This window comes from Aptenodytes forsteri, unplaced genomic scaffold (assembly GCF_000699145.1).
Source record: "Aptenodytes forsteri isolate BGI_AS27 unplaced genomic scaffold, ASM69914v1 Scaffold319, whole genome shotgun sequence".
NCBI classification, from domain to species: Eukaryota; Metazoa; Chordata; class Aves; order Sphenisciformes; family Spheniscidae; genus Aptenodytes; species Aptenodytes forsteri.
The window spans coordinates 382,032-409,917 of NW_008794715.1; the positions used below are offsets into that span (position 1 = coordinate 382,032).

The 27,886-nt window shown below is 38.0% G+C and overlaps 1 protein-coding gene across 1 annotated transcript; it reads left to right on the plus strand.

The window, feature by feature from the left end:
• Positions 1–27,886, plus strand: CNIH3 (cornichon family AMPA receptor auxiliary protein 3). Its single transcript, XM_019470644.1, has 6 exons — positions 1–52; positions 3,391–3,494; positions 6,459–6,506; positions 23,042–23,154; positions 25,680–25,823; positions 27,859–27,886. Exons 1-6 carry the CDS (start codon positions 1–3, stop codon positions 27,884–27,886), a joined length of 489 nt encoding a protein of 162 aa, XP_019326189.1.

Below are 27,886 nucleotides of genomic sequence, written 5' to 3' on the forward strand. Positions count from 1 at the left end.
ATGCTGCTGCAAAGCGTTCAGCAACTCCAGTCGGCTGATGTATGGGAAGCAGGTAGCTGTAGTGCATCCAGCTGAAATGTAAACGGGCGGAAGATTGTTTCTCTGGAGTATGGCCAGAATGCTGCACCTCCCGTGAAAGCATTGTGAAATACTTGATGGAGGCAAGTAGTTAGCTAGTAGTAGTAGTTTTTTGTAGGGAAAAATGGCAACTCCGGCCACACATGCCCTAGGGCATTAAACTGCTACACGAGGCTAGTTATAATTGAAAGAGGAAGATGTTTCCTAATTAATTATGTAAACCATGCTGCAGCACAACCCAGCCTTATTTTCAGTAATACAACATAATTTGTTGCACAGTTACGTAGTATATTTTGAGCAACCGCCAATCTTAAGAAGCTACAGCTTTGTTTCCGTTGTTTCTCACACTTGCAGTTTTAGAATTAGGACACGCAGCATTGTGAAATTAAAAAAAAACAACACAAAAAACCATGCCCCCCCAAACTTTGGGAGTTTCTTTATATTCCCTCTAATTGTGAGCCTGCCCGCTGTTACGTTTTCAAACTTTTCACTGTGACTGAGAAATAGGAATGTGCTTTTTCATAAATTAAAAGATATCTTCATGTCATCACTGGATTTCTATTCCTGAGGATTTAACAAAATACAAACTGTTATGGAACTTTTATGAAATAAAATACGAAGAATTAAGGAGGATTTATTTCTGTCAGCCTTCTTCCAGAGAGACGCTGAAACTTTCACTGAAGAAACTTTCCTCCAATCCTCTGTGCTTGATACCAGACCTCAATCTGTTTCTTGCAGGTGTAGCAGGAATGTCTCCTGACATTGTCATAATTTGCAGGCATCCCCAAAGGTTTATGTGTGAGACTATTGTATTTACACTTACCGGTTGCATGAAAACAATGTACTTAATACTGTCAGATTTGTTTCAATGCACTTATAATGCAAGCATAACATAAATTGTGTGCCAACAAATAAAGAGTAGGTTTTTGACTACAGAGTTCAGAATGCTGGTAAAAAAAAAAAGAGAAAGCAAAAAATGAGGAAATCTAAATGTGTAGTATATTTGAGGCTAATCTCTTTTCCAAACTGTCATTTAGGCTTTCTTCAAGACTTAGCTGCATTAGTTAAGGCTAGCTCAGCAGAGCCCTGCCTTAACGGTTCTGTTTTTCAGAGCGACCTGGTTCTTCTTCGTCTAAATATGCTTCAGGGTTATCATCTTATCTCTGTGTTTAGTGAATCTTTAGAGGCTTTCCTGGACTTCTTGAAGGGAGTCCATCTTATGATTCCAGTATTCGGGTTCCTTGTGTTGTTGTCTCAGACCAGTCTTTCCTCACAGCATGAGCTGGATCTTGTACTGGCTGTCATTTCATGATTGTCTCAAACTCCTGGTTGCTGTTACTGACTACCAAAAGGAAGAGCACAGCACAGTCACTCTTTCCCCCCGCCAAGGAAATTTCAGCTCATCTCTACATTTACAACAGAAAAAAGCTGTTACCACTGTACATTATTAAAAACAGTTGTCACTCAAAGCTCGTAACAGTTTTCTATCTTAAAGCTACATCTGTAAGTACCAGTGCAGTGAGGCAAAGAGAATTTAAGGGAGATGCACAGGATGCTGTGCATCTTGTGGCATCATTTACTTGATGCCACAAGTAAATCAGTGGCACAGCTATGAACAGAGGCAGCTCTCTTACCTGTTACAGGGCCATCCTTCCCCCTTTCTGTCAATGCTGTCAGTGCTGATGTTGATACCCAATTACAAACAGAAGCGTGTGCATCTGACTTGCATGGTTGTTACCCTCTTAACAGTTGGCTCAGCTTGAGAATATGAAGACCTGTTCAAGAAGTATTAAATATAGAGGTGTCATAAGCCTTATTCTTCATAACTGTACTCCGACCCTCTCACAGTTTCTGTTATTTGCTCTTTTACCTTAGTCTAAACATCCATTGCAGATCTAATTCCGAACTTGTAGAGATACTGCATCCATGGGGAGAAATGCTTGACTTATAATCATGTTTTATCGTTCCCTTTGTGGTTTATTCTGGCACTTCGACTTGTCATAGTTGAATAAATTGAATTCTGTAGAGTGCTCTTGTAAAATGTCACACTTTTGATTTTAAATGTGCTTCAGCGTCATGAATGCCACATTAGAGTGGGATGCAGAGTAATGCTTACATTTGTGGATTGTAGCTCTAAGTTTTATTCTCAAGCCTCTCACAAGATTATTAAATGAATCATGGATAGGTCGTTTTCAGGATTTCTGCTCCTGCATTCCACATCTGTAAAATGAATGTGTTTTACCTATACAGCAGGTCTGCATTGACACCCAGTTGGTTATTTTTTGAACAGCTAGGCAGCAAGCATGCTGTAACATGTCATAGAACGGTTGTTCCCCTCATATACTAATTACCCAACTGCTACCTTGTACTTCCATCATCTTTTTATTGAGAACAAATATTTTCCTGGGTTGTAAATTGTCTAAATTCATTGAAATAATTGTTTTAACGTATATGTATGTGGTGCCTGTCATAGTGAGCTTTCATTCCTTGGGTGAAGCAAGCAGAAGAAAAGGTATTACTAGAACACAAACATAAAATAAAGAATGTGCTTTGAGATCTTTGAATGAAATAAGCTAAGGGTTACTACAGCTGTTTTCTTTCCAAGAAAACATTATCAAGCATTATTATTTTTATGGGCACTTTTATCTGCTGTACTTTAAAAGCAGGCAGTAATTACCAGTGTGTCTGAATCCATCAGTTAATGGAGGAAACTAAACGACATGAGCAAAAGGCATGTCTCCATTAATGAGGTCTGAGGTAAAGGTTCTAAAACCTGCTGGAATTTAGGAAGGTCATGTTTTGCTCTGGAGTAGTTTACCTTTTGAGGAGTTTGCTTGATAATGAATAGTGGCTTAATAATAATTAAACTGATACTAATTCAGAATTAATATCTGAAGTAGGTTTAACAACTAATAAAAACGGGCTGTTGTGTATGTATTAAACCTGGAATAGCATATCTGATGCATGTCTATGTTTTAGGCAGCTAAGGACTTTTTCCATCAAGTCTGGAGATGCATTAATTTGTGAAATAGTTTTATGTCATTTGGAAGTTTGGGAAACAAATTGTAACTGATATGAGGGAAGAAATCTGGAAGGCAACAATGCTGAAAAGGCTATGGATATGATTTTACAGAGTGACAGATTAATGGGTTCTAGGTGTTATATGTAGGAGTATCCCATGTTTTCTTTTAACTAGTTAGTTCTTAAAGGAGTGTATCGGGGAAGCTAGTTTCCCGTATTTTCTCTGGAAAGGGAGGAAGGGAGGCGATACATCTAAATAGTCCCTAAACGAAAAATAAGCATTTGAATGAGCATTCATTATAATATTTGAAAAAATTCTTTTTCAGATAATTGCCTTTGATGAACTTCGGACAGACTTCAAAAGCCCAATAGATCAGTGCAACCCAGTCCACGCAGTGAGTACAACCACTGGCTTGCTAAGCAACAGCTACTAAAGAAAGGGAGATGCACTGAGCTGTCAGTGGAAGTATGAGTGTGGAAGTGAATGTAGAGTCTGTTGTGAAGTCAACTGCAGTTTGGAAAATGGATTTATTGGGCCAGTCTTAGGAAGCCAGATGTCAACTCTTTATGCTAATAGCTTTCCTTTTTGCTGAAGGAGGCAGGACAATGATTTGGAAGTTCAAAAACTGAAGGATATATAATGTGATGCTAATGCTTTCTTTTTATCTTTTCATTCTGTGGCACAGGTTTTCCCTTTTGAAATCATTTGCTTTCTCTCTGTTCAAGCATGGGATGACCACCTTCTCCCATACCGTGTATATCAATGAGTCAAAAGCTTGAAGGGATTTGCTAAGACGTGCGTTCCTAGACCTCTCTGTCCCACGGCAGGGCCTTAAATTCTCCTGTGCTTTAAGAGTAAATAACACATTCTGCTGCATCTGCTATGGAAAAGGTTAAATATCACCCTGGGACTGTAAACTCAGTTTTACCTAATGAACCAAAATGCAACCCAGATTTAAGTATATGAAAAATCCTCTGTTAATTAAAGCTGTAATCTAGGGTGATTTAGCTGACTACAGTTAAAAATGCATCAGATTTGTACCACCAGAACGGAGAGCAGAACTCGGCTCCCTGTCATCTCACTGTGAATTACAATGATTATGACAGGTGCTGAATGTGATCTCTACAGAGTATCAAGTTATTGAATTGCCTACAAATGATAACCAGATTCAGTAGCTAGTACTTTGCCATTTAACCTTGTTTCATAACTCAGCAGAGGATTTGTGGTACTGCTTAAGACCACTGATGATTTCAAGCGTAATCTTTACATGAATCTTCAAGTAAGAAGACTTGTTTACTGTTCACTAACACATAAGCAAAGAATGAGAACAGAAGAAAGAAATTATATGAAGAAATCCTGTAGAGGACTTCAGTGGAAGTAATCTGGTTTTGAATTTACTGGAAGTAATCTGATTTTGAATTCACTTTATCTGTTTTTACTTCCCATCTTGAGAACTGCACACAAGAAATGTGTATTTATATGTACCAAATTCCAGTAATTTGTTCTCTTCCTAAAACTTGTAAGATGCTCCATGGAGAGCATCTTTTAATGTAAAATGGTAATGGAATTGGTCTCCAGGATGAAAAAAGTTAGTAAGTCCCTGTTTCAGTCATGTTAGTGGTGTAATCAAAAATTTAACCGTAGAGTTTCCAGGAAAACAGAGCAAAATATTCTGTGATCAGTTGACATATTTGACTCTCGTCTATGAAACTTTTTGTGATAACTCAAGCAATAATCTCAGATTGCCGCCTTCTGCACAGTATACATGTTGATGCCTTTGTATTGACATAAAAGGAAGATTTTTAGCAGGTATTTCTTATTTCTTATAGCTTTGGTCAGGTGTATTTTCATTTTTCCTTACACATAGTTGCTCATGCCCTATTCCATTTATTTGGTGGGGTAGTTTTCTTTATTGCACTATAAGAATGTCTGACGTTTACTCATGTGTCTTCCACAATGTTTTCAGGACAGAGAGTAGAGCCTTTTTGAGAGGAGAAGGCTGAATTAGGGATAAATCAGAGGCAAAACCAATGGCAGTACTGAGAATTTAATTCAAATTTCCTGGTTCACATTCTATTACCTACAGTTCAAAGACAGACTTTCTACTTGTCCAAGGCCAGCTGCAGTTAGGCATCTGTCTTCTAAAGGGAATTCAGAGGATTATCTTTCTCTCTCCACGTACCTCCGACTAAAGGCAAAAAAGCTTTCTGCAGCTTCACAGGCACATCCACACATGTCCATTCTTATGTTTGCAACCGTGAGTCTAAAATTTCTGAATCTCTTTTAGATCACAGACACCAGAGGGAGGCACAATATTTGTCTGGTGCCTATCAAGCTTCCACTGTCTCACTGTCTCTCCAAAATGATCCTTTTTTTAAAAATGGCTTAAACTTGGGGACAGTAAAGGAAAAGAGACATTTCTTTGGAGAATAGAAATAAAACTCAAACTTGGAGCAAATTTAAAACATTTGAAAAGCAAAAATCTTAGGGAGAGTTGGCTTCTCACATTGGTATATTACATTACTTGTTTAAAAAAGGTCATTGTTCAGAATATTTTTTCCCATGTCTAAATGAAAATATTACCAGATAGTCTTCTGAGGACAACAAAACCACTCTGCCTTCTGCAGTGTAACCAACAGTAGAATCTTTCACAGTAACTCCAGTGATGGGGTTATGCAGAGTGAAATCTGATTTTACTAGTGAATTTCTCATTATGAGCCATTTAAAAGAAAACCTGTCTTTGACTTGTCTTCTTTCTGTGAATCGAGCTTAGAGCATCTTTTGAGTCACAGTGCTTAATTACAGTGACTTTCAGTATTTATGAATACATCTGTTGTTTAAAGTGGCATTTCTAGGACATTTCAGATATTCTTCACTAATGGGTTAAATTCTAATATCACATGTTGCTCAGGCACCCTCTTGGTGATAGAGGAAGGGCTTCCATACCAACTTCGTAGTTGTTTTTCCCATTCAGAATTATCTTGAAGCCAGAGGCTGGGGACCCGAAAATGCAAGACCAAGTCTCTGTAGTATAGATTGGCACCATTGGATAGAGCCACAAATGCTGACTTAAAAGAAGTTGCAGCCTCTGGCTCAAGGCTAACACAGACTTGAATCCCTAGTTTATATTGTCACACCCAGTAAAAGATGAAAAAATAATTTATAAGAACTTGAAATGGGTAATTTATTTGGCTTGCAAGCAGTAGGTAAGAAGTGAATACTGTCATTTCAGATTAATAATGTGTGTTGCTTCCCTGCAGCCATTAATTGTGATCTTGACCCATTGTAATTGTAATATATTGTCTTTAATTTATAACACCAGCTAATCTCCTACCTTTTTCCCACTTTTTCTTGACAGAGAGAGCGGCTGAGAAATATTGAGCGTATTTGCTTTCTCCTGCGAAAGGTGAGCATAAACTAGCCTAGAATTTGTAAAGTTTATGAGAATTAAAGCCATCAAGTGGTGATGTGCATTTGTTTGCTCTTTGAATGATCCTCACACTCGATTGATCATTGGATTCTGCTGCAGAAGTGGAAGTCATGATGACCTTGTAAAGACAGAGTAAGTCAAATTACAAAAGGTTAACATAATAGAGGATTTCTGGATAAGAACTGAAACTTCAGAACATCAGCCCATTCAGTTTGGAACATGCTTTTCGAAGGCGGTGAATTGTTTTGCAGTTGCAGCTTGAGGTGCTTTTATAGCCCTATCAACTGATGATATTGTTGTAGTACAGGCTTTAGAAAAACCCTTTTTTTGAACAGTGGCTTACTATTTGATAAACTCAACATTTCATTAACTACATATTTAAGTTTTTTAATTGGCTGCATAGAAAAGTTGATATAGTATTTATTTTAACTTGATACAAGAGACAGGCTGAGTGCTTCAGTTTCTGAGGGATTTGAAGGAGCTGATAAATTGTAGGGTTGATCCATTCATGGGTTACTCATCTGTAGCTTGAAAGAGGGCTTTCATAAACACTCGTTGTTCTCCTGACTCTGTCCCATTGAAGTCAAAATAATCATAGTTCCAAACTACTTTATTCTATATATTCATTTTTCCATAAATTGCCTTCAGCAGAGTAGTAATGGAGACACCTAAATTATTCTGCATTTTTGCTTAGAAAGGTTATCACTGAAGCGTGGACTGCTGACTGCAACCTAATCAAGCTAACTAAATTCAGACATGGTTTTAAGAAACCGATGGCCTCATCCTGAGAGGTTTTGGAAAAGCCAGTGATAGGGATTATTGGTTTGGGGTGATGCAAAGGTATAACTGTGACTCCATGCAGAATCTATGAAGTGTCATTCTCTGATCAGTCAGAACCTGAGTCGTATCTGTTTGGCACCGTTATGAGCATGGGGCTGTTAGGAGCCACATTTAAGTACTTACTTAGCCTGTTTATGACACTAGGGATATGAAAATAAGAGAAAATACTTAATTACCAATAGCTTTCCATTATAGCAAATAGGCAGCCAGCCAATTTCAAGCTGTGTCCCGGTTTCTTCAACATAAAGCAACTGGTGAGTGGTAATGTACCTATTAATATATGTGAGCCCAATGGGAATGCCTTGCCTGCATCAGTGTTTAATTTTTATTGAGCCTCAGCCTCACTGTGAATAGCAAAATGGAGCATTTTGGCTAATTACAGACTCTGTATTCATAAGGGATTGGCTTGCTTCTGGTTCACTTAAACAGTTTATTAATTCAGCCTCTTCTTCAGAGTTCTTTGGGGACACATTTGTTTTAATTGAGAGATTATATGCAAGAAGGGGAAGGTGCAATTACTACAGAGAATTGTAGTCTTCAAATCTGACAATCACTAAAAATAGCTTTAGTTTATGTAGTATAAATGATTCACCGTTGGGGAAAATTCTGGAAAAATGGTAAAGAATTGAGTGCCAGCTATATAGATAGAGGAAAATAGCAGTTAGGATGCTTTCAGCAACTACTAAATATATCCCTTATTAGAACATTGTGTGGCTTTATATCCCTCATGAACATTGTGTGGCTTTAGGTCTGTTTCTCTTTCTATGAAACAACAACATATCTGGTTTTCTATGTCTTGAAGTCAGATAATTCTTTTAAAGGGCTTTGAAAACAGTGATATCTTGCGATTTATGACGTTAGAACTTAATGTTTAGGTTCTGCTGTAAATCTGTTTTTTAAAGAGGTTATAGGTGGGCTATAAAAATATGTTCGGTTTCATTATATCCTGGTTTTAGAAGGGGTTCTTGGGAATTATTAAATGGGCATACAATATGTCATATAAATCTGATCCCAGTGGGCAAAGAGTTTCTTAAGGATGGATTTTTGGTTTTATCTCCAAAATACTTGGAGAAGATTATTAACAAACTGTGACCAGGTATGTGATATGTCACCAGATAGTATATAACTTATTTACGTTTTCCAAAATAGAATGGAGGATGTAATTGTTCTGCAGCCAGGCATTGTCTGACCTTTGGTTTGGGGAAAATGTTTCTCTATCATTAAAACAAGTAGGGATCTTGTGAAGCAGATATATTATGGTGCTGGCATGTGTACATGCATGTACACATAGGTCCATGTTTTTATGGTGCTATAGAATTAGAATTAGATCAGTCTAAGTTTTCTGGTTACTGGAGAATGATTGATTATGTATAAAGAAGCTATGAACTTTGTATAGCCATGGTCAAATCTCTTCTATCCTGAAGTAAATGAGAGGAGGGACTTCTTTTCTGAAGCCAGCACAAAGTGAGGTTCTCTCAGGATACAGGTATCTCATTTCATTCAGTGGTGTGTTTTGGGGGTTTTATATATGGGTTCATGTGCATGCTCGTTAAACTGTTGAATGTCCACCAGTGTCCGTTGTGTGGACATTGGTGTGTCATACAAGTGTTACATGATTCACATAGGACATACACTGGTTTTGGCGAATGCTGTGAAGTTTGTATTTGTGCTCTCTTTTTTGCTGAATTGCCTTTGTTTCTCTAAGGATATGATTACATGACACACTACAATGCTGTACAGAGAAACACAAACTAGTTGTGAATGAGCTGTCTTGAGCTAGTGGCAGCAGTACAGTATATAGCAGTACAGGCTTCTTGGGCTCATTAGCCCTGCTGAGGAGTGGGATGGGTGAAGTGTGCCATATAGGTCTACCATGATTTTTGTGATTAAATATTTTGGTGGGATTATTAAAATATATTCGGTTAATATTATATAATTGTAATTGCAGTTGTATTTCAAGAAATCTACCTACCTGATTGATTCCTGTTGGATATACTTATTTTAGCACTAAGGACAATTAGGAATTTCCTAGATTAAAACACGGTCTATTTCATTAATCAACCACTGTAATGTTATTACTTTACCTTTGAGGAAATTTAAATTAAGTTGTGATTAGGTTATGTATCGTAATTTTTTAATTAATCTGATAAATCCTTACAAAGGAGGAGAGTTGATTGAAGTTGCTTCCTGCTCAGCGAACGTATTTCAGACTTCAGTTTGCTCATGCCAAACACTGCTGAACAGTATAAGTGATGTTTCTCAAATTATCAGCAAATACTTGTTTTTAAACCCCATTAAGCTAAAGTAAGAATGATTTATGAACAGTGAAACTGGAACTGGAACTTACCTTGGAGGGAATTGAGGTAGCTAAAGGACAGACTTCTATTCATTTTCCTACTGTAGTGAAGCATTTTAGTTGTTAGGCATAAAATTCATAAAACTGCAAGTGTAAGAAAATATTGTACCAGAGCTCAATCCTTTTTCTTGATTTTATTTGTTTTTTGGGTTTTGGTTTTTTTTTTTCGCAAGTCCTGAAGGGATGATTGGAAGAGAGCAAATTCAGCAAGAAAGCTAACCACAGGCAAGGTGACATTAGTCTCAAAGATGTTGCAGATGAACTTGAACTGTCTTGAAAAATACAAACAAATAGGCAGACAAAAAACCCTGCAGGGATGAATTTGAATAACCAAACTTAGCCAGTTCAGCACTCCAGTACTAGCAGTAGCAACAGCAACAGTAGATTGTAAATCAGGAGCTGGGGTGTTTAAAAAAAAGCCCACAGCCTCTTCACCTAATCTTTTTTGAAGCAAGTTTTAATGTTTTAGTTAGGAGGTTGGAAGTTGCAAATGCTTCGTCTGTTATAGTACTTCTGTCACTGTGGCTTCCAGTGGAGCTGGATCTGCAGTAGTAGTGGTGGCAATTTATTCTGTATTCAATAGTTCTGGTGTTTAGCAGATTCAATTCTGGTTTTACTACTCTACAAAAATAAAAATCTTTTATATCCCATAGTATATACCCTAATACACATCACGGTTATGTTTTACTGTATTTACAGGTTTTGGTAAATAACCAAAACCAACGTTACCTTAAAGAGCAATTACAGAAGACATTCCATTCAGACTGAGGTACTGTAAATAAAATGTAAAACCTAGTGAGCATAATATATTAATTCCAGACACCTGAGTGTCTGCATACAATTTTGTTTTGGTATGTTTCCGTACTTAAATATTCTGTAAAAAAGTCAAAATTACTTACATGTATGAAAGTAACAGTAATTCAGAGGCACGAGTAGTCAGAAGCTTGAAGGGTTGTGGGTTAACACCACAGGTTCGACTGTAGACGGAGCATTCCAAGGAAGAAGATAAGGCTTGATCCTGTGTCTGTGTCATACCTGGTTGTCACTGTTGAATGCACATACTCAAAGCTTGAAAAATCCCCACGATATGTTCAGTGAAACATTACTGAGCTCACTGGATCAGCTAACAGGGAACAAGTTAGCTTTTTAGCTTTTCCTTAATAGCAGATGAAAACAGTATTTTCTGAGTATGGAGGTTCTTCTACTTTACATGTAGATAAATATTATGGGAAGTCAGCATTTTAAAAAAGTAGCCCCATCTTTCCTTGTTTATCCTTATTCAGCTGGCAGTTTCTTTCCTGCATATTTTGGAAGAAGGAGACTAACTAATGTGCACTAGAGTAATTGCCATATGAAATAATTTTTGCACTTGGACCTTGCTAGGTTCCAGACCTTCACCTACCAGTAGCTCCTACCGTTCTCTGCATGCAGCAACCACAGGGGACATGTGTGTTTGGAGAGTATCAGGTGTCACAGCAGCTGATTTCAATTGACTGATCATATTCTTTTCTTCTTGATAAATTTGTTGGTTATTATGATGATCACTCTTTCCATTGTTCTGCCTCATAGTCACTGGCGAGCCTGAGTTAATGTGATGGATTTTAAGTGTGTGTTTCTGGGTATGTCGGTTGATTGCTTCATCATGGATTTAAGGATTTATAGATGTGTGGCATTCTTTTAGCCAGTCTGCAGGCTGATAGTCATTAGCAGAGTACTTCTGTAAGCCTATAGCATGGTTCATTAAAACACTTAATGTAAGGTTATATAAGCAAATTTAGCAAATGTGATGTATAATCACAAGAAATTTTTAAAGTGGTGTGTATCCATCCATAAATTAGAAGGAATCATACTTTCTTCCTGGGCTTGAAAAATCTCATAGGCAGAAACTACAGCAATAATACAATTAGTTTGTTGCAGAACTGGAAATAGCAGCAACAGTTTTACCTTTTGTAGTGCTATACATTTTTTACAACCTCAGTAAAGATGTTTTAATTCCTCATGTAGTTAGACGTGACAGAAATAGAAAATGTTGCAGCATAACCACACTAGAGGGATAAGTGTGCAGGGTAAATACATACCAGGTTTGTGGTATGCATTATGCATTATATTCAGCACATCCTAACCGGTAGTCAACATTTTGTCTTTGAAGTTTAGGTGCTTGTGTTATCTGAGAGGAAAACAGAATTTTTAGTCTAGGCAAAAGGAATTTTTGGTCTGTGGAAATAGCAGTGGTATTCTGCCTTGCAGGACAAAGAGGCTGATGTATCCAGAGTTCTGATAAGCTGCTGCTGTCACAAAGATCATGAAGGGAACAAAAAATGGCACCATATGACATTTTTTCCCGTTAACAGTGATTGTTACAATGATGGAGCACATGAACTTTGTCCACTCTCATTAGAGACCAAAGAGTTCATCATTGCTACTGGTTTCTCAGTACATGTTGTATTTCTTGATGTATCTAATGCTTTCTCTTTTCATACCTCATCAATATGATGAAACTGCTGAGTTTTGACTAATCATCTGGGCAGCAGGAAAACTGTCAGGAGACCCTTCCTACTGAGTGACTGGGAGCATAAACCCTAATCAAGAGGATAACTTCTGAAGAATGAATATAGAATTATGTATATAGAAAACATACTGCAGGTACCCAGGTAGTTATGCGATACTTTGTCTCCCTATGACTCAATACAATACAGAAGCTTGTACCCAACCAGGCATTGCTGTGTATAAAATGATTTAAGTAAATACTATGTATTTTAAAAATTATTTTTATCATATAAAATGCTTTTTTTTTTTTCTTCAATCTTTGCACTGCTATTCAGTGGTTCAAAACAGAGTTGGTTTATATCAAAAAGCTTTCTGAACATCCCTGGATTTAGGAAGGGTTCGACTTCAAGTTTGACATTTATGCTTATCGTTCATCTCTAAGATTGAACTACAACAAAAGTAGCTGTAATAGCCCTCTGTGGGCACTCTCGGTCCCTCCTTGACATTGGCAGCTTGGAGCAATCTCTGTTTATCGCTCTGAGATGAGAAACGTGTTGATATTCAAGCATAAACCCATGTGGAGTAGGCCTGGACTTAGGTTTGGATTTGAAGTTCTTATAATTTAGACACCATTTAGATAAAAACTGTGTAGTGCATTGTTGGTGGTTATGACCAAATATGTCCGAATTTGTGTAGAAATTCCCAGTGAAACTCAGGACAAACCACAAAGGGCAAACTCGGAGTAGAATGAGGGGAAGAAATACAAGTTTTTGATTAGACAATTCAGCATATGTCTTTGTAGCACTTCACTTGAGCTAGTAATGCTTTACTGCTTGGAAAATCATCATTTTCTTCCCTTTGGGTCTGGCCATTACTGGAAGAGGACTGTGTCATGAAGGAAGGTGGCTTGTACATACTTCCAAGAAGTCGGGGTGCCTTTTGATCAGATCGCAGTTTCATCTCTAGTTTTATCAACGTCTGAACTTTCTATTAACTGGCTTGATAAACCATACGAATATGAAACAGTTGTTAAGTAATCCTTTTTTTAGAGGTTTAAACATATGATCTGTTATTGGGACGACAGTGATATTCTGAATTAACATTATCATATGAAAGATCTTCACATTTTAAGGGTGTCTTCAGTAAATTCAAAAGGCTGGTTTCAGGATGTTCTATTTATCTTCTTTCTGGAAGAAAATATAATACAGGAGCAAATCTGCTTTTGTAGTGATTAGGTGGATATTCTGCTGTCTACGTTTTGCTGCTCTTTGAATTTTGCATTCTTTTTTTATTTCCTTAGTTGGATACTTTGATCTTTTAAAGTCCCTATTGTGCTTCAGCCAGAGATTCCTTTCAGCAAGGCTTGGCTCTCCTTTTCTATTCTGTTTTCATTAGTGTTTCTGTTACAGCAATGCTTCCAGACTCGAGTAAATAATAAAACCTTATTGTGCCAGGTGCTACAAAAAACACATGGTAATAAATATGAAGAGCATTTGTTTACACTCACAAGGCATGTATGCAGCAGGAAAGGAAAGGTGGTGCAGCTGATCTGATGATAGAGATCTTGTTTTCAGAGAGCCTACTTAGTTTTCTTAGCAGGCATAGTCTGAATCTCTTAATTGAAGCTAAAAATGTTTGCTGTTTTTGAGGGGTCTGATGGTTCACTGAGTTAGTAATTGCGTGTAGTCTTTAATCTCTACAGCAGCTGTTCAAATCCAGCCCAGACTGGAATCGGACTCAAACTACTGTAGTCCGATTGATGACTGTTGGGAGTAAAATTATCTTGTGTTGTATGCTTAGAGACTTGTGGTGCTTGCTCTACAGAAACATTAATAAACATAGACAATATGATGAGATAGATCTCTGTCAACATCATAGTGAGTATGAGCTATACCCCCCTGCTATACATATGCACACATAATTAGCTCCTAAGCTGCATCAGAAGAAATTCTAGAGTTTGCATGCAGGCACTGGAATAAAGGATATTGCTGTTTCTAAAGCATTAATTAGATCTGCAGATTTTGTAGGATGTAAACTTGCCATGCTGTACGGATTCTGTCAGTTAGGACTTGGATTGTCAATACAATATCTTTCATAAAACTAAATTCATTTAAGTTCTCTTTGGTTTGAAGTGACCTAGGACTTTTTTAAGTACGTTAGACCCTGAGCATGTGCGAGAGACATAAAACTGGTAAGCATGTATTTCAGTACTCAGTACTTATTTGAAAGATACTGCTCAACTAAAGCCAACTTTCTTCTGGCCTTCAGAGTGGCTCTGACAAGGTCTTTTTATATTAGGAATGAGTAACTTTTTACACTCTAAGGATAAAATTTGAAGTTAGCTAAAAATGTATTAGTATACAATTTTTAGTTTATGGAAATCATGACTTATGGATGAGTTATTTTTAGACAATTTTGGTACAACATCTCTTTAGTCAAAACAGGCGTGAGATAAATTTTAAATCTGCTGTTCATGTAAACAGCAGGGCTGCCCTTAGGTTGAACAAGTGAAAGAAAGAAGGATGTAGCTTGACAGGGGAAGTGGGGATACGGGAAAAGCAAGTAAAATATTTTTAACGGAAGTATTATACACTTTCAATAGCTCTGTGTTGGTTTAATTGTTTTCTGCAGCTTGCCTAAAAGAGGATGGAGTTAACGTATTGGTAGTGATTCACGCTTGATTGATAGAGATTTTGTTTGCATCCAGAAACATGAGGGACATAACAATTTTCCCCGAATCTTGCAATAAATTTGCAGTATAGACAAAACTTAGGCCTTCAGTACCCTTGTTGTGGAGGCGCCTTTTCCTCTTTTGCACTGATAGGAAATTCGCTACAGATCATCTAAAAGCTTCTCTCCTTCCCTCTCTTAAGTCTTTTATGCCTACTCTTTTGTTACATTTATTATCTATGAAGTGTGGAATGGGATAAAATGGGGGTGTGCCCTATTCAGTCAGTCTCTTGGGCACCCACATAGTTTTAATTTCATCAGAAAGAGTGGAACTTGGCATGGTAGCTGTTTTGCAGAACTGATGGTAGAACTGGGACCAAAGAGCTGGCAGGATTTATGCTTTATGCACAAATAATCCCATAAATGTTGCTTGACTAGAGATAGTGCATCTCTTCTTCACACATTTTATTGTAAATATATCAGGTTCATATTTACTAGAAAGGTATTACTATTGCAATAGAAGTACTGAACATAATCCCTTTCGTCCTTTCCTTGTATACAGTACCCTATCTGGAAAGAAAGTCCGTAAGGTAGGACTTAAGAACTTAGAGGAAGTACAGTATTTCTGGCAGGCAATTCATTCACTACTGACGCTCGTTTATTATATGCATTGTGCCAGCACTATTTTTAGTGAAATTTACAAGTTCCTGAATTCAGCACTTTTCAAAAGTTAGAACATAACAATTGTTATTTTTAGCAGTCATTACCTAAGGATGTCTGTCTGCTTACCTAAGGATAATGAAAAGATATATCCTGCTGTGCCTGCACAGTTGTTCAAAGCAGGGGTAGATCGTAAGGGGAAAAGTTACAAAACTATTGCAAGCCTAAGAGTGAAGGGTTCAAACTTGTCACTCAGTCACAGTTTGGTCCTTACCCCCCTTTTACTCCAGGGAGGAAGTAAGGTTTGCCAGCGTGATGCCTGATCGAAATTGCAATATCTTTTGAAGGGAGATACATATGGCTATTTGTAATATTATTACTCATGAAAATATTGATGTATAAAACTATTTCAGGTTAACCAACTGTATTTTGCTGTTAATCTCATCTTTTAAATGTTTATTCAATAATCAAAGTGGCAAACAAAGTATCACCCTGTAATAGACAACCTCTTGCCTTACAATTCAGCTTCTTCCAGTACTGTTCTGGAGGATATGTAAACATATGCCCTTACAGTATCGGAACATCAAAAGTAACAGTAGAATAAGGCTGAAGATGCAGCAAAAATGTATATGAGTAACTGTTGCCTGAAATGTACTCCTGAGAGCAGTGTACTTCTCAGCTGCTTGGGGTAATATAATTTATGCATCTGTTCCTCAGAGCTGTGTTGAAGATATTGGCAAAATTTGACTTGCTAATGGACTGTATTTGCTCTAATTTGGTATGCAATAAAGTAAATATTTGCATTTTAATAAAACTAAAGAAGTTGGGGTTAAATCGAATGTCACTGTTATGTTTAGCAGAATGTTCATTGTGTATTTAAGTCAGGATCAGACCCTATAAAGCCTCTGTGCAATTACAAAAAGCAATAGAATACCTAAAAATAGAGTGCAATGATTTTACATCATACCTGTTGTATGGATGAAAATTGTTTCTGCTGGGAGTTAAATGTCCTACCTTGCATTTAGATGCCGATGTTTCCAATAAAGCTGTTAGAATAGCAGAGCAGGGATTGTCTTTACCATGTCTGTACTGTACCAAATCTGCTTCCTCAGATTGACAGTCTTTACATGCCAGATACAGAAACAGCCCTTTAGTGAATACGTAGTTTTTAGCATTTATGAAACTGTCAGTCTTAGGCAGACCCCCGGGAGAAGGCCTGAGGGCCCTTCCTGTGCCGTGCAGATGGCTGAACTTCATTTTAATGATCACTGAGACTTCTGCATTCATGGACCTGCCTGTGAAATGAGGGTCTGGTTTTCTAGATCCTAATGAACAGCTGTGGTACTCATTTGTCATTCTCGCCAGTTTTGGGCGAGCAGAGAAAGACGGCATGAGCTCTTGGAATAACCCAGCTTCAGGGCGTCCTGGCTGGTTGTGTCTGAAATACAATAGTGAGGTAGGGCAGGAAAGTGTTTGTTACTCTGTTTCGTGTCAGTGTTGTGAAAATTAGAGAAGTTTGCACTCCAGGGTTGCTAACCCAGCTTCTGTTACTGTTTCTGAATTAACATTAAAAAAATAAAGGCTGTGAAGATATCTCCTGATCCCTGCTGAGTGGAAAAGAACAGTTAGCAGAGGAGATACACTTGTAAGATCACAGCACATCTGCCTTAATGACGTGCCTTCCAAGGACAGGGCACTTTTTGAACTGTGCTGGTGCCCTGCAGACCTTATAGTGGAGAAGTCTTTTTTTAAATCCGTTTCATAACCTCTTTACCTGTTGGCTATTATGACCTCCCATAGGCTCTGCAATACAGAAATATTTATAGATGTTCTTGATGAATGTCCCATAAAGACCTGATCTTCCTCTGTCACTCTTGTTAAAGTTATTATTTGTATTATGACAAAGCTTAAATATTCTAGTCATAAACTAGCTCCAGTGGAATCTATAGATCTTAAATATAGTTATCCCCATGTTGCAGAAGGCAAAAATGAGACAATGAAAAGTGAAATGATAGGCCTAAATATAGACATGTTTAGTAGCTGAGATGGAAAGAGCATCCAGGAGTCCTGTATTTTAATATTAAATCTGGTACTGTGTTACAGATGGATATGGAGTGCTTTGTGAGAACGATAATTAGGTTCTTTGTGTTATTCATTTCATTGTCTGGTATTTGTGCTGTGGAGTGACTTATGTTCACATCCACTTAATACCGTTTAAAGAAATTCCAGTAGTGCATTAGAATAATGAAATTTCCTTTACAAAGCATTGGCTTTGTGCTGCTTTGCTTCATTGTGATCCAGAAAGGTGGAGGGGTTAAAACACAGATGTTATATCCTTTCTTTTATTTCTGCTCTGTATTTGGTCCATAATATTGAGTCTTGCATGCGTGCACCATTGCTCTCCCCCAGATAAAATGTAAAGCTGTATATGTGAACTTAGTAGGTTCAGCTGCAGGTTGTTCTCTCCCTGGAAACATTCAAGGTCAGGTTGGACGGGGCTCTGAGCAACCTGATCTAGTTGAAGATGTCCCTGCCCACGGCAGGGGGGTTGGACTAGATGACCTTTAGAGGTCCCTTCCAACCCAAACTATTCTGTGATTCTATGATTCTTTTGATGATCTGGAATCCATTTTCCAGACATTTTCTTTTCAGCTGGTTGCATACATCTACGTAGCAAACTGCTAAATACTTCTAGCAGTTTGCATAACATGGTTTTGAATTACTTAAAATGCTTTGGTTATAAGTTTGTGTTATAACAATTTTAACTACGCAACTGAATTTCTAAGTGATTGCTATAAGCGACTAGAGAACAGAGCTTGCAGAGACACGAGCAAGTGTGGATTTTAACAGGAGAATTGAAAGAAATTGAACCTGAAAATTTGGACTGAAAACCTTAGTATTTTTACTGTGACAGCATTGTATTGGGCTCTAGGGCAGCTTTCAGAGGAGGTTTTGGAAGTCAAGTAACTCAAATAATTTAAAGTAGATTAGAAAGATACACTAGAAAATGTAAGTGGGAAGCCTTCCTGTATTTCAACAGTAAATTTAATGTGTTTCATGTGTTTGATCAATGCAAGCAGTAAGTTTAAAACTGTTGCAAATGTTAAGACGTATGGTCTGTGTGTTTAAATTATACACAGTTGACCCTATTTCTTTAGTTTGTGCAACAGCAGGAGCAAACAGATACGATTTGTTTCAATGTACGTACATTCCACATACGTGCACAGTCTGGGCTAATACACATGCTACTATTTTTCTGTGTGTTTCTGCTTTCTTTTTTTCACTTGCACTACACTTCTGACTTTTGTGGTCTGTGTTGTTCAATTAGGAGAATTTCAGAGTCATTAAATAATCATCTCCCTTTGGTCTCACGATGTCTTTAATTCAGCAGCTGATACTCCCCAGTAACCCAGGTTAGCTCTGGCAGGCTCTATTAGGGTGGGCTTTAAAGTGTAATTAAAATACCTCTTGTGTTCCGAAAACCTTGGGTACATCTGCATCCCCTCTTTCCCTGCTACCGATGAGGACAAATTGTACATGTCAGCTTTAGCGAGGAATATGGAAAAAAGCAGCAAAGTGAGCACCACAGTGACAAGCTGCAGCTACCCTTTAGTGGAAGTGGGTGCGGCAGCATTAACCACTGCGATAAAGCAGCATGCACATAGATCAGGCCTAATTTGGGGCCCTGGAGTGATGCTGTGCATGCATGGTGTTTTCAGTTTCTTGTTGCTTTTGGGTGGATGGAAAAGGGCTTGTGTGTTTGTAAGGTGAACAACTTGTTTCCACGTGGGTAATCACCAGAGCTCTTACGTTACGTGAAGGAGATTCAACCTCCATTTCTCTTCAGGTTTTTTTCTGCCATCTGTGGGAGGAGAAGGCAGGCATTAAGAAGGGAAGTTGTCTCAGCCTCTAACAGCGTAATGAAGACTCTCAGAAACCCTGGAAGGGTACAGTGTCTAATGGCTGGCAATTTCTGGGTACGGTATAAAATCTGTGGTTACAGTATGGAGGCTGGCATGAGAAGTACTATTACTGCGTAGCACTCAGGAGTATTGGTCGTAAGCAAAGTGCTGGAAAGAAGCATGAGGTCTTGACATTTCAGTGGCTTAACAGTGACTGGGAAAACAGTTTGATTCACTTGTTACAGCTGATTTTCTAAGCATAGCAGTGATGAAGGGAGATTACTATTCCTGCTATAATATCTTCCCGGTTTTGGTTTCTGTGAGGTATTTTATGTGCCCTGTTCACTGGCGAGACAAACTGTAAGAGTCATTCCATGTAAAAATGATATAATGGTCTGTAAAAGCAAAACTACATTTGAGAAGGAGGTATCCATATGTAATAAACAAAATAACGAGGAAAAGTACTGACAGAAAAAGATGGGTTTATCTTTTGTATAAGAACAACAATATATTTAGGAAATAGGAAACTGAATAAAATGATTTAGGACTGAGCTTCCTGAGATGCCCTTCTGCAGTTGCACTCCACAGAGGTCTTTGTATTCCTGTAAACACAAAGAAGCTGCTGACAGGTTCTTAGCTTCAGTGCTTGTTTTCCCATGCTTTAGTTCAGCCAAACCTAGATGTCTATACACAGCAAAGCCTGCCTTATTTTCTTTGGAATTAGAGGGGAAGAATCTATCTACATGTGCATGTATGTGTGTACTACTTTGTATGAGGATGTATTGAATATTTATGGTGAGATGATAACGATATGAGTATGATATCTACCTAAGATCTTACATTTTAAATGCAAATGATGGATTGGGAACAAGGATGTTGAATATTTACTGATATGGATGTTTACTTAAATATATATATCAGAGCAAAACTTAGAAACGTATAGTAGTTTCTTTCCCTTGCTTACGTTATAGCAAAAGGTGTTTCAGATTAGCAGCATTTTGGTCTAGAAGGTGACTTCCTTTTCAGGCTTCCCTGTGGTTTTCCACAGGTAAGTGTCAGCCAGCAGAATTTCTGGTGATAAATTTGTAATGCCATTCATTAGCTTGGGACTCAAAGTGACCAAGTTGCAGCCTTTAAGAATTGTGCTGCTTTGCCAGTTTCTCCTTCAACTCCAAGTTGCGTAACCATCTTGCGACTTCATCTTGAGCAGTGTCAGAAAGCAGAGGTCATTATCTGAATCAGGGTGTTCCTGGTTCAAAATAGAAATATACTGTTTATATCCTAACATGTTTACTATACAGTTTATATCCTAACATGCTTACTGCCTGACAGCTTCATATGCTCTCCCAGAAATGAATTAAAGACATTAGTTTAATTCCTATTGCACTGCTATCTGTATCACAGAAGTTACTATTGCAGTTGACTAGCTCAGCAGAAACAACGAGGATTGGCTGTTGCTTGTTTCTCAAACAGCTTTCTTCTCTCCAGGAGCTGAATCCCGTGTTTGCTAAAGTTGATTGAAAGTTTCCATTGGTTTCAGAGGACATTGTGTTCAAACTGCAGGATGATTCTTACAGCCAAGAACTGAGGCAATGTTATTTTTTAGTTATTTGGTTATTCAGCTATTCAGTTTACCTTTCCTCACAAGCCTTGCTCTTAGTACCTTTCTACACTTTATGCTTTCAATTCTCTCACCTCCTTTTAGATTGTGTCTCTTAGGTAAATTGCCTGAATATAAACTGTAATTGGCTTTGCAGGCTGGGCTTTGTTTGCTTATTTGCATGGATTTCCTTCAGAAACTGTGATCAGCACTGATCCGTTATTTATTTATGTCCACAGGAATGTATCACTCCAAAAAAAGGGTGAAGAGACATAAATGACCCATTTGTGTTCTATCAAAAGCATAGGTAGATTTAAGTTACACCAGAAACTGTGACTGGAAAGTGAGTCTGTTTCTGAGAGTCCACTGCTTCCTTTGTTTCCTTTCTAGCTTCACAGCAAATTTTTTGTTTTGTTTTGTTTTTTATGCGCTGCATAAATTTTCACCACGGGTTTCCTTCCCACCTGTTATTACCAGCCAGCCCACTGATCAGACACCAGGGTTGTGTTCTTGCTAAGTTTGTGGATTGTGTTGGAATTGGAAATCAAATATGTGATAATGAATGTAATATGCTTTTAAGTGTTGTGATGTTTAGTGGGTAGATATACATTATGAAGACCTTTCTTGTCTGCAATTTGTGATGAAGATGAATCATTCTTTGGAGAAAGGTTATAGTCATGTTGTAAATCACATTCTAAAAGTGAAAAAAAAAAAATCCAGCAGTGATAAGTAACTACCATCTGGAAATCTGAACTATGTAATTGTATTATGATTTGTCATCCACATAAGATAAGCTTTTGAGAATGTTTAAGTTGAAGGCGTAGACACAGAGATATCCAAATGTGTTAACTACTTTAGGTAGTGAAGTTAAATGAAAGTAAAAAAAAATATGTTCCATGGGAGGTGGAAAGACTCCTAGAACCAAGAAGATGCAATTCATTGCAGCACAGCTATATGGGAGTAGGTAGGCATTGGGAGTAGCTGTATAGTAGGTTTTACATTGTTTTAAAAAGTAGGGCTCACTTTAATTATTTGACAGATGAAAATGAATTTACATCAAAAGAAGCCCCTCAAATTCTTTTTGTGATTTAACTTTGGTTGATGTAGCTCCAAGATGCAGCAAGGGATGCAGATGAACTGTGTATGGGATTGTCTAGCTTTGAGAAATATGTACTGCTGGAAATTGATCTCTTCTATGACTTGAATGAAGAAGAGAAATAGAGATTTCCGAGAAAAGGCATTGGAAGAAAACAAGAGAGGAATGCCAGCTAAGAAATGGAAAAGCAGTGAAAAAAGAAAAATGCCGTTAGAAATAACTACTCTGAATCAACATCACATAAATTTCTGTTTCTGCCAGCTGCCCCCTCACTTTCTCTTTTAATAGAAAGAATCATCTTGGGTCTGAAACAAGTAGTGTGGGGAGCCATGTATTTACTAAGAAAGTGAGTTTCCTGTCTTAGTGGGTTTTAGCTCGCAACACTGACTGAGTAATGGATTTGATCTCTTTAGGGTGTATATAACATATCAAAATGGTAGAAGCAGCCTTTTTCGAAGGATGCTCCTCCAATATAGAAATGAAGCTTCAGTAATAGCTTTATTATTTCCTTTCTGAATGCATCAGTAATGAAACTTACTTCTTTAAGACCTCTTTTACAGGTATTCATTTAGTCTCACAATGGTTCAGTGAGGGAGACAGTAGTATAAGCTACATTTTGTAGACAGAAATCTGGAGCACCAGCTAAGACAGTAAATTATTTGTCCCGTGCCTCTCAACAAGCCCCTGGGGTACAGCCATGGTTAGAACCTGGACAAACCTGGCACTTCGTCTTGCGCTCATTGCTCCTAGACAAGCTGTCTGTCAACTGAGGTATGTCGAGGGACAGACAGAGACACACAGGAGACTTGCAGAGATGGTTTGTTTTCTGAAAAACTGCTTAGGTGACTAAAATCAGAGGTGTTTTACTGACATCTGTTATTTCTGTTCCTTTCCTTTTAGCTGGTGTTGCCGGAGTACTCTATCCATAGTCTTTTCTGCATAATGTTTTTGTGCGCTCAAGAGTGGCTCACACTGGGGTTAAACGTTCCTTTGCTTTTTTACCACTTCTGGAGGTAAGCCCATCTTTTATATGCTGACTGCTTGTTAGCCTTATTTGCCAACTCAGCACACATGCAGATTGTATGAACTATGAAGTGCAGTGATAGGAGGAGGGCTGAATATCTTTTGCCTAGAAGCTTTTGCCTATGAGCAGCTGAAACTTACGTTTCCAGAGAAAAAGTAAATATTTTTCATAAACATTTAGGATGGGTAAAGAAAACACATAATAATGTAAATGTGGCTTTCAGTTACTAACTTAGATAAATATTCCAAAGGGTGTCAGGATGTACTCACCACAACTGAATGAAACTTGGAAATGAAATACACTGGAATCTGAAAGTGGAACTTGGTGAGGCTCTAAATACTTCACAGATAGGGAGTTGTAAGGCAGTTCATATCTGAACGGTCTTGGACCTATTCATTCAGCCCTAGCAAGGAAAGTTTTTCATTGGAGTTGTGAAATAGAGACTGGGCAGGTTGACAGAATTTTGCTTCTCGTCTTCTTTGGCAGCTTTATGCTTTTTTTTTGCAGTATAAAATAAGTTGTTTCTTGCTGTACAGTAGAGAATATCTGTTCTGCAAGAGAGGTCTCTCTTAGAGACTCTTGGAGTAGGGATTGCAGTAGATGAAGAGCTGTTGTCTTCACCCTGCCCACGTGAAAAAGGGGGGAGTGTTTCCGCTCTGGATCTCTGCTATGTGCTTATATTTGCTGAGGGGCTTTCAGAGTTGATCATGTAAGACCTGCTGTTTAGCAGCTTTAATGTTTTCTGGACAGGCATTGCAGCTGCTACTGCTGCATCCTCCTCTGCATTCTGGTGAGGATCAGCCTTCTGTTGCCTCTGAAGATAAGCAAGAGACATCAGTTTTTGTGGTTGTTGGTCTGAAGTCTTCACTAGTTTTGCATTTCCACAATGTTTGTAAAAGCACAGATGATTTTTGTCTGTCGGGGTCTCTTTGTGTTACGAAGATACATATGGCAGCAGATAGCTCCTGTTGTGAAGTAGCTTGAAGAATAATTCTGTAAAGAAGGAAAAAACATTAACTCAACCAGGAACTAAAAAGTAGTAGCTTTTGTACACTATTTTCTGCAAAAGGCTGGTGGTAATGCAGAGTCATATGATAAAGTGTATTATTCAGAAGTTAGAGTCACAGTCTAGTTCTCAGAAAGCTAAGTGGAGTGAAGCTACGAGTGCTTTTTTCCCTATTGGTGGGGTGCAATAAAAATAATGTTTTTTGGTACTGTTTTACTAAGGTTTAACAACCAAAGTGTGACAATAATACTGGTTTTAAAATTAAAAAAAAAAAAAATTGTATTTTATATCCAAGGTGAAAATGATCAGACTCTAAGTAGTGATATCAACCTTTGGAGAGAACTTTTGATTTTCTTTGTTTCCATGGTTCTCCATATGCTTTGCCCTAATTACTCCATAATTTCTGCTGTTTTAACCACAGACAGGTTTGGGTTCATTGTGAAAGTTCTGCACAAAACCATGGGAAGATACTGTGTAATATCTTCATCCCAATGAAGATAATTAAGCCAGGTTTCACCTGTGTTCTCTGTAAAAGAATTTGCAGCGTTATTAGAGATTGTAAGTGGATGTGACTAATATTGGAAAGGAGGAAGGGAGGAAGGCAAGGTTATTAAGAGAACATTTACTTTCAAAGTTTGCTGCTGGTCACTTGTATGGGGGTTTTATATCTATCTATCTGTCTATCTATTTATCTATAAGCAATCCCAGCAATCTTCAGTGGTTACATTACTATTTCAAAACAACAGAAATGACAATATTTCATCTGATTCGTGCTGATCTTAAAGCAGTTCATTAACTTTGTTGAGGACTTCTTTTTTGGTTTGCTTTTTACTGCAACATAACTGAGACAAAAGCTCCTTTGCCAAAAAAGTTCTTTAGTCAGGATTTTCTCAAACATCCAGTCATTGCTGAGAATGATTAGAAATTTCTCCTACGTAAGAAGAAAAACATTTTCCAACAAAAATCATTTGGATGATAAATTTTTGAGCAGTGCTACGTGTAGAAAACATTAGTCAGCCAGCTGTTATATTACTCCATATTGTCTTTTTTCCTCTTCAGAGTTGGAGGAACTGAGCTATCAGTTGGTTGAGACTGTCACCTTTCATCATGTCTGAAATCAGTTGTGTAGATGCAATTAAAGCCCAGTAATCCTTCCTCCATGCTATGATCACAAGCTGCCACATATTGCCACTCACAATATGTAAGTTATTAGTGAGTAAGCCAGAAATAACTATATAAGAAGGGGGAATGTTTCAATCTGAAGAATCAATAGAACACAGACAGTCCACATTCATGAATTTCTTGGTTCTATAAGAACGTTCTGGTTAGGCTAGCGTCCTGATTTTTAACGCTGTCCGGAAATAGAGGCTTGAAAAAGAGAGGAAAATTCCTCCTGTATCATGGAAGATGGTTGTCTTCTGAGCTGGTGATCAGGAGGGTGTATATCTGCACATATTTAAAACAGAATGTTACAGAGTCATTCTAGATGTCTTCTCCTGCTCTTTCAGGTATTTTCGTTGCCCAGCAGATAGTTCAGAGCTAGCATATGATCCACCTGCAGTCATGAATGCAGATACTTTGAGTTACTGTCAAAAAGAGGCCTGGTGTAAGCTAGCTTTCTATCTCCTTTCCTTCTTCTACTATCTGTACTGGTAAGTCTGGTCATTTCACTAAGGAAATAGTAGCTGCTTTTCATTTGACATGTCAAATTGTATTTAGGAATGACTGGAACCAATTGGGTCATTTCCTTAGTCTTATAAAACTTACTTCTGATCTTGATTCAGGGAAGCATGCCCACTTAGAGCAGCATGTGCGCATATCTGCTGACACCTCAGTACAGAATATTAAGCATTTTATCTAAGGCCTGACCCAGGCCCCAGGGCCAACCCAAGGTGAAAATTTTTGCTGCTCTGCATTGTCTCTTAGAATGGGTGAAATAAAAAAATGTTATGATAATGAAATTACATCAAATAAAAATTATAATGTTCTTATGATTCAAGAGAATCATAAGAAAAATACTACGCCTACTGGTGTAGTGATGCTCAAGATGGTAAGTTAATGGGTAGGTAGACAGTAGGTAGGAACATGGGATGCACCATGTCTGTAGTCATTCCTACAGCCTCCCTTTCATTACAGGGTAAGCCTGTGTGTGGTCCAAACCCCTAATTTAAATACATTCTTGAAGATATGTACCCCAGTTGTGTGTTGTCTCCCCTGCCCCTTTCAGCTGTCAGATGTCCTTAGTGCACTGTCACAAATGCCCAGTGCACGAATATGTAAGGATCATACTTAAGGTAAGGCCTTGGCAGAATCCCTGTGCTTTTAGTCACCCCTGTAATCACACCATAAAACTACTTGACAACAAAGGTTAACACACTTTAAATGGAGGTGTTGTTTTACGATGCCTTTCTTCTACTCCTTCTTCCATAATGTATTTGCCTAGCATAGTGTGCCTCTTCAAGCCAGTCTTGCATGCAGTAATCCCTCTGTAAGGCAGGTTTTTATGCTAGTGGAAGAAGATAAACGTTATTTCTCCTTTGATCACTGGTCCGTTATCTGTTCTGTTGTTCCCTGTATCTTGAGAAGTCATTGCTGCAGGTTGTTGTTTCTCAATATTACTTTTAAATATTATTGACAACAAAGTTTTCTGACCAAACGTGCATGTGTATGTGCCTGTGTCTGCATACATAAGAGGGAAAGAAAGTAGAAGGGCCCAGACTCACTGAAGCTGGTAGGTGCCTAACTCACACTGAGATGGATGGGGCATGAGAGTCTGAGCCGGAGTTTAACATCCAGTAGCTTTGTGGGTTTGGGCTGAGCGCCTTTGCCCGCCAGTCCTTTTCATGGGGGCGAGAGTGAAAATGATGGCAGTTGTGCTAGACAAGCTCTGTTGGTAGTGCAAGGAGAGATGGCAAGGCATGGCTGGAGAGAGAAGCATTTTTACCTCCACATTTTTGTGTTGGCTAAAAGACCCTGTCAAAGTCAGCTGTGTAGCGTGGTCTAGCATTTCTGCTGGGACTCTACTGCTGTGTAGCTTCCTCTGAGCCCTGCTTCTTTCATTCTAAAATGTGGCCATAAGCCAAAATCCACTGCCTGGTGCTAAATAAAGGAGTATTAATTGCATTCAATTTTCCTGTGCTTTCTTGGGTATTGTCAGAATTAGAATTGCAGTAAAATGGAGCCATGGCAATATACTGCGATTTCTTTGCTTTTCAGAGTTGCATTTAATATGTATGGATTCACTCCAGCTGGTGTCTGCATTTTATGTTTCTTCTACTGCATGTGTTTTTTTTCCAAAGGAAAAAAAAAAATCCAGTTTCATGGGAAACCTTGCCTGCCCTGCCGAGAGTTGCTGGTTGAAGTTTTAAAGATCAAACACACAAAAGCAAAATGGTTTTGTTTCTTGACTGTTCAAATTCAGACATCAGACTGCACTTTAATAAGCTCAAACACAGCTTGTGGTGCAGTAGGATGTCGATAATGAATTTGTTATTTCTTGAGTGCTTTTTGATACCCATCCTGAATACACCATAATTAAGATGCTTTAGAGAGATAGAAAGAATGCAAAGGAAAGCACAGGCCATTACAGTCAGACCTGAGGAACAGACAGTAAAGGGTTATAAAAATCAAAGTGCTCTGTATGCTTCAAAAGGATACTTTCATATTGTGTCTTTCTTTTACATTCAGCATGATCTACACTTTGGTGAGTTCTTAA

Excerpts from the sequence above, each read along its gene's own strand:
- CNIH3 (XM_019470644.1), top strand. The coding sequence starts at position 1 with ATGCTGCTGCAAAGCGTTCAGCAACTCCAGTCGGCTGATGTATGGGAA. Across the intron at positions 53-3,390 it reads GGCTGATGTATGGGAAGCAG|CATTCATTATAATATTTGAA; the intron begins GTAGCTGTAGTG and ends CATTTGAATGAG. Across the intron at positions 6,507-23,041 it reads TTTGCTTTCTCCTGCGAAAG|CTGGTGTTGCCGGAGTACTC; the intron begins GTGAGCATAAAC and ends CTTTCCTTTTAG.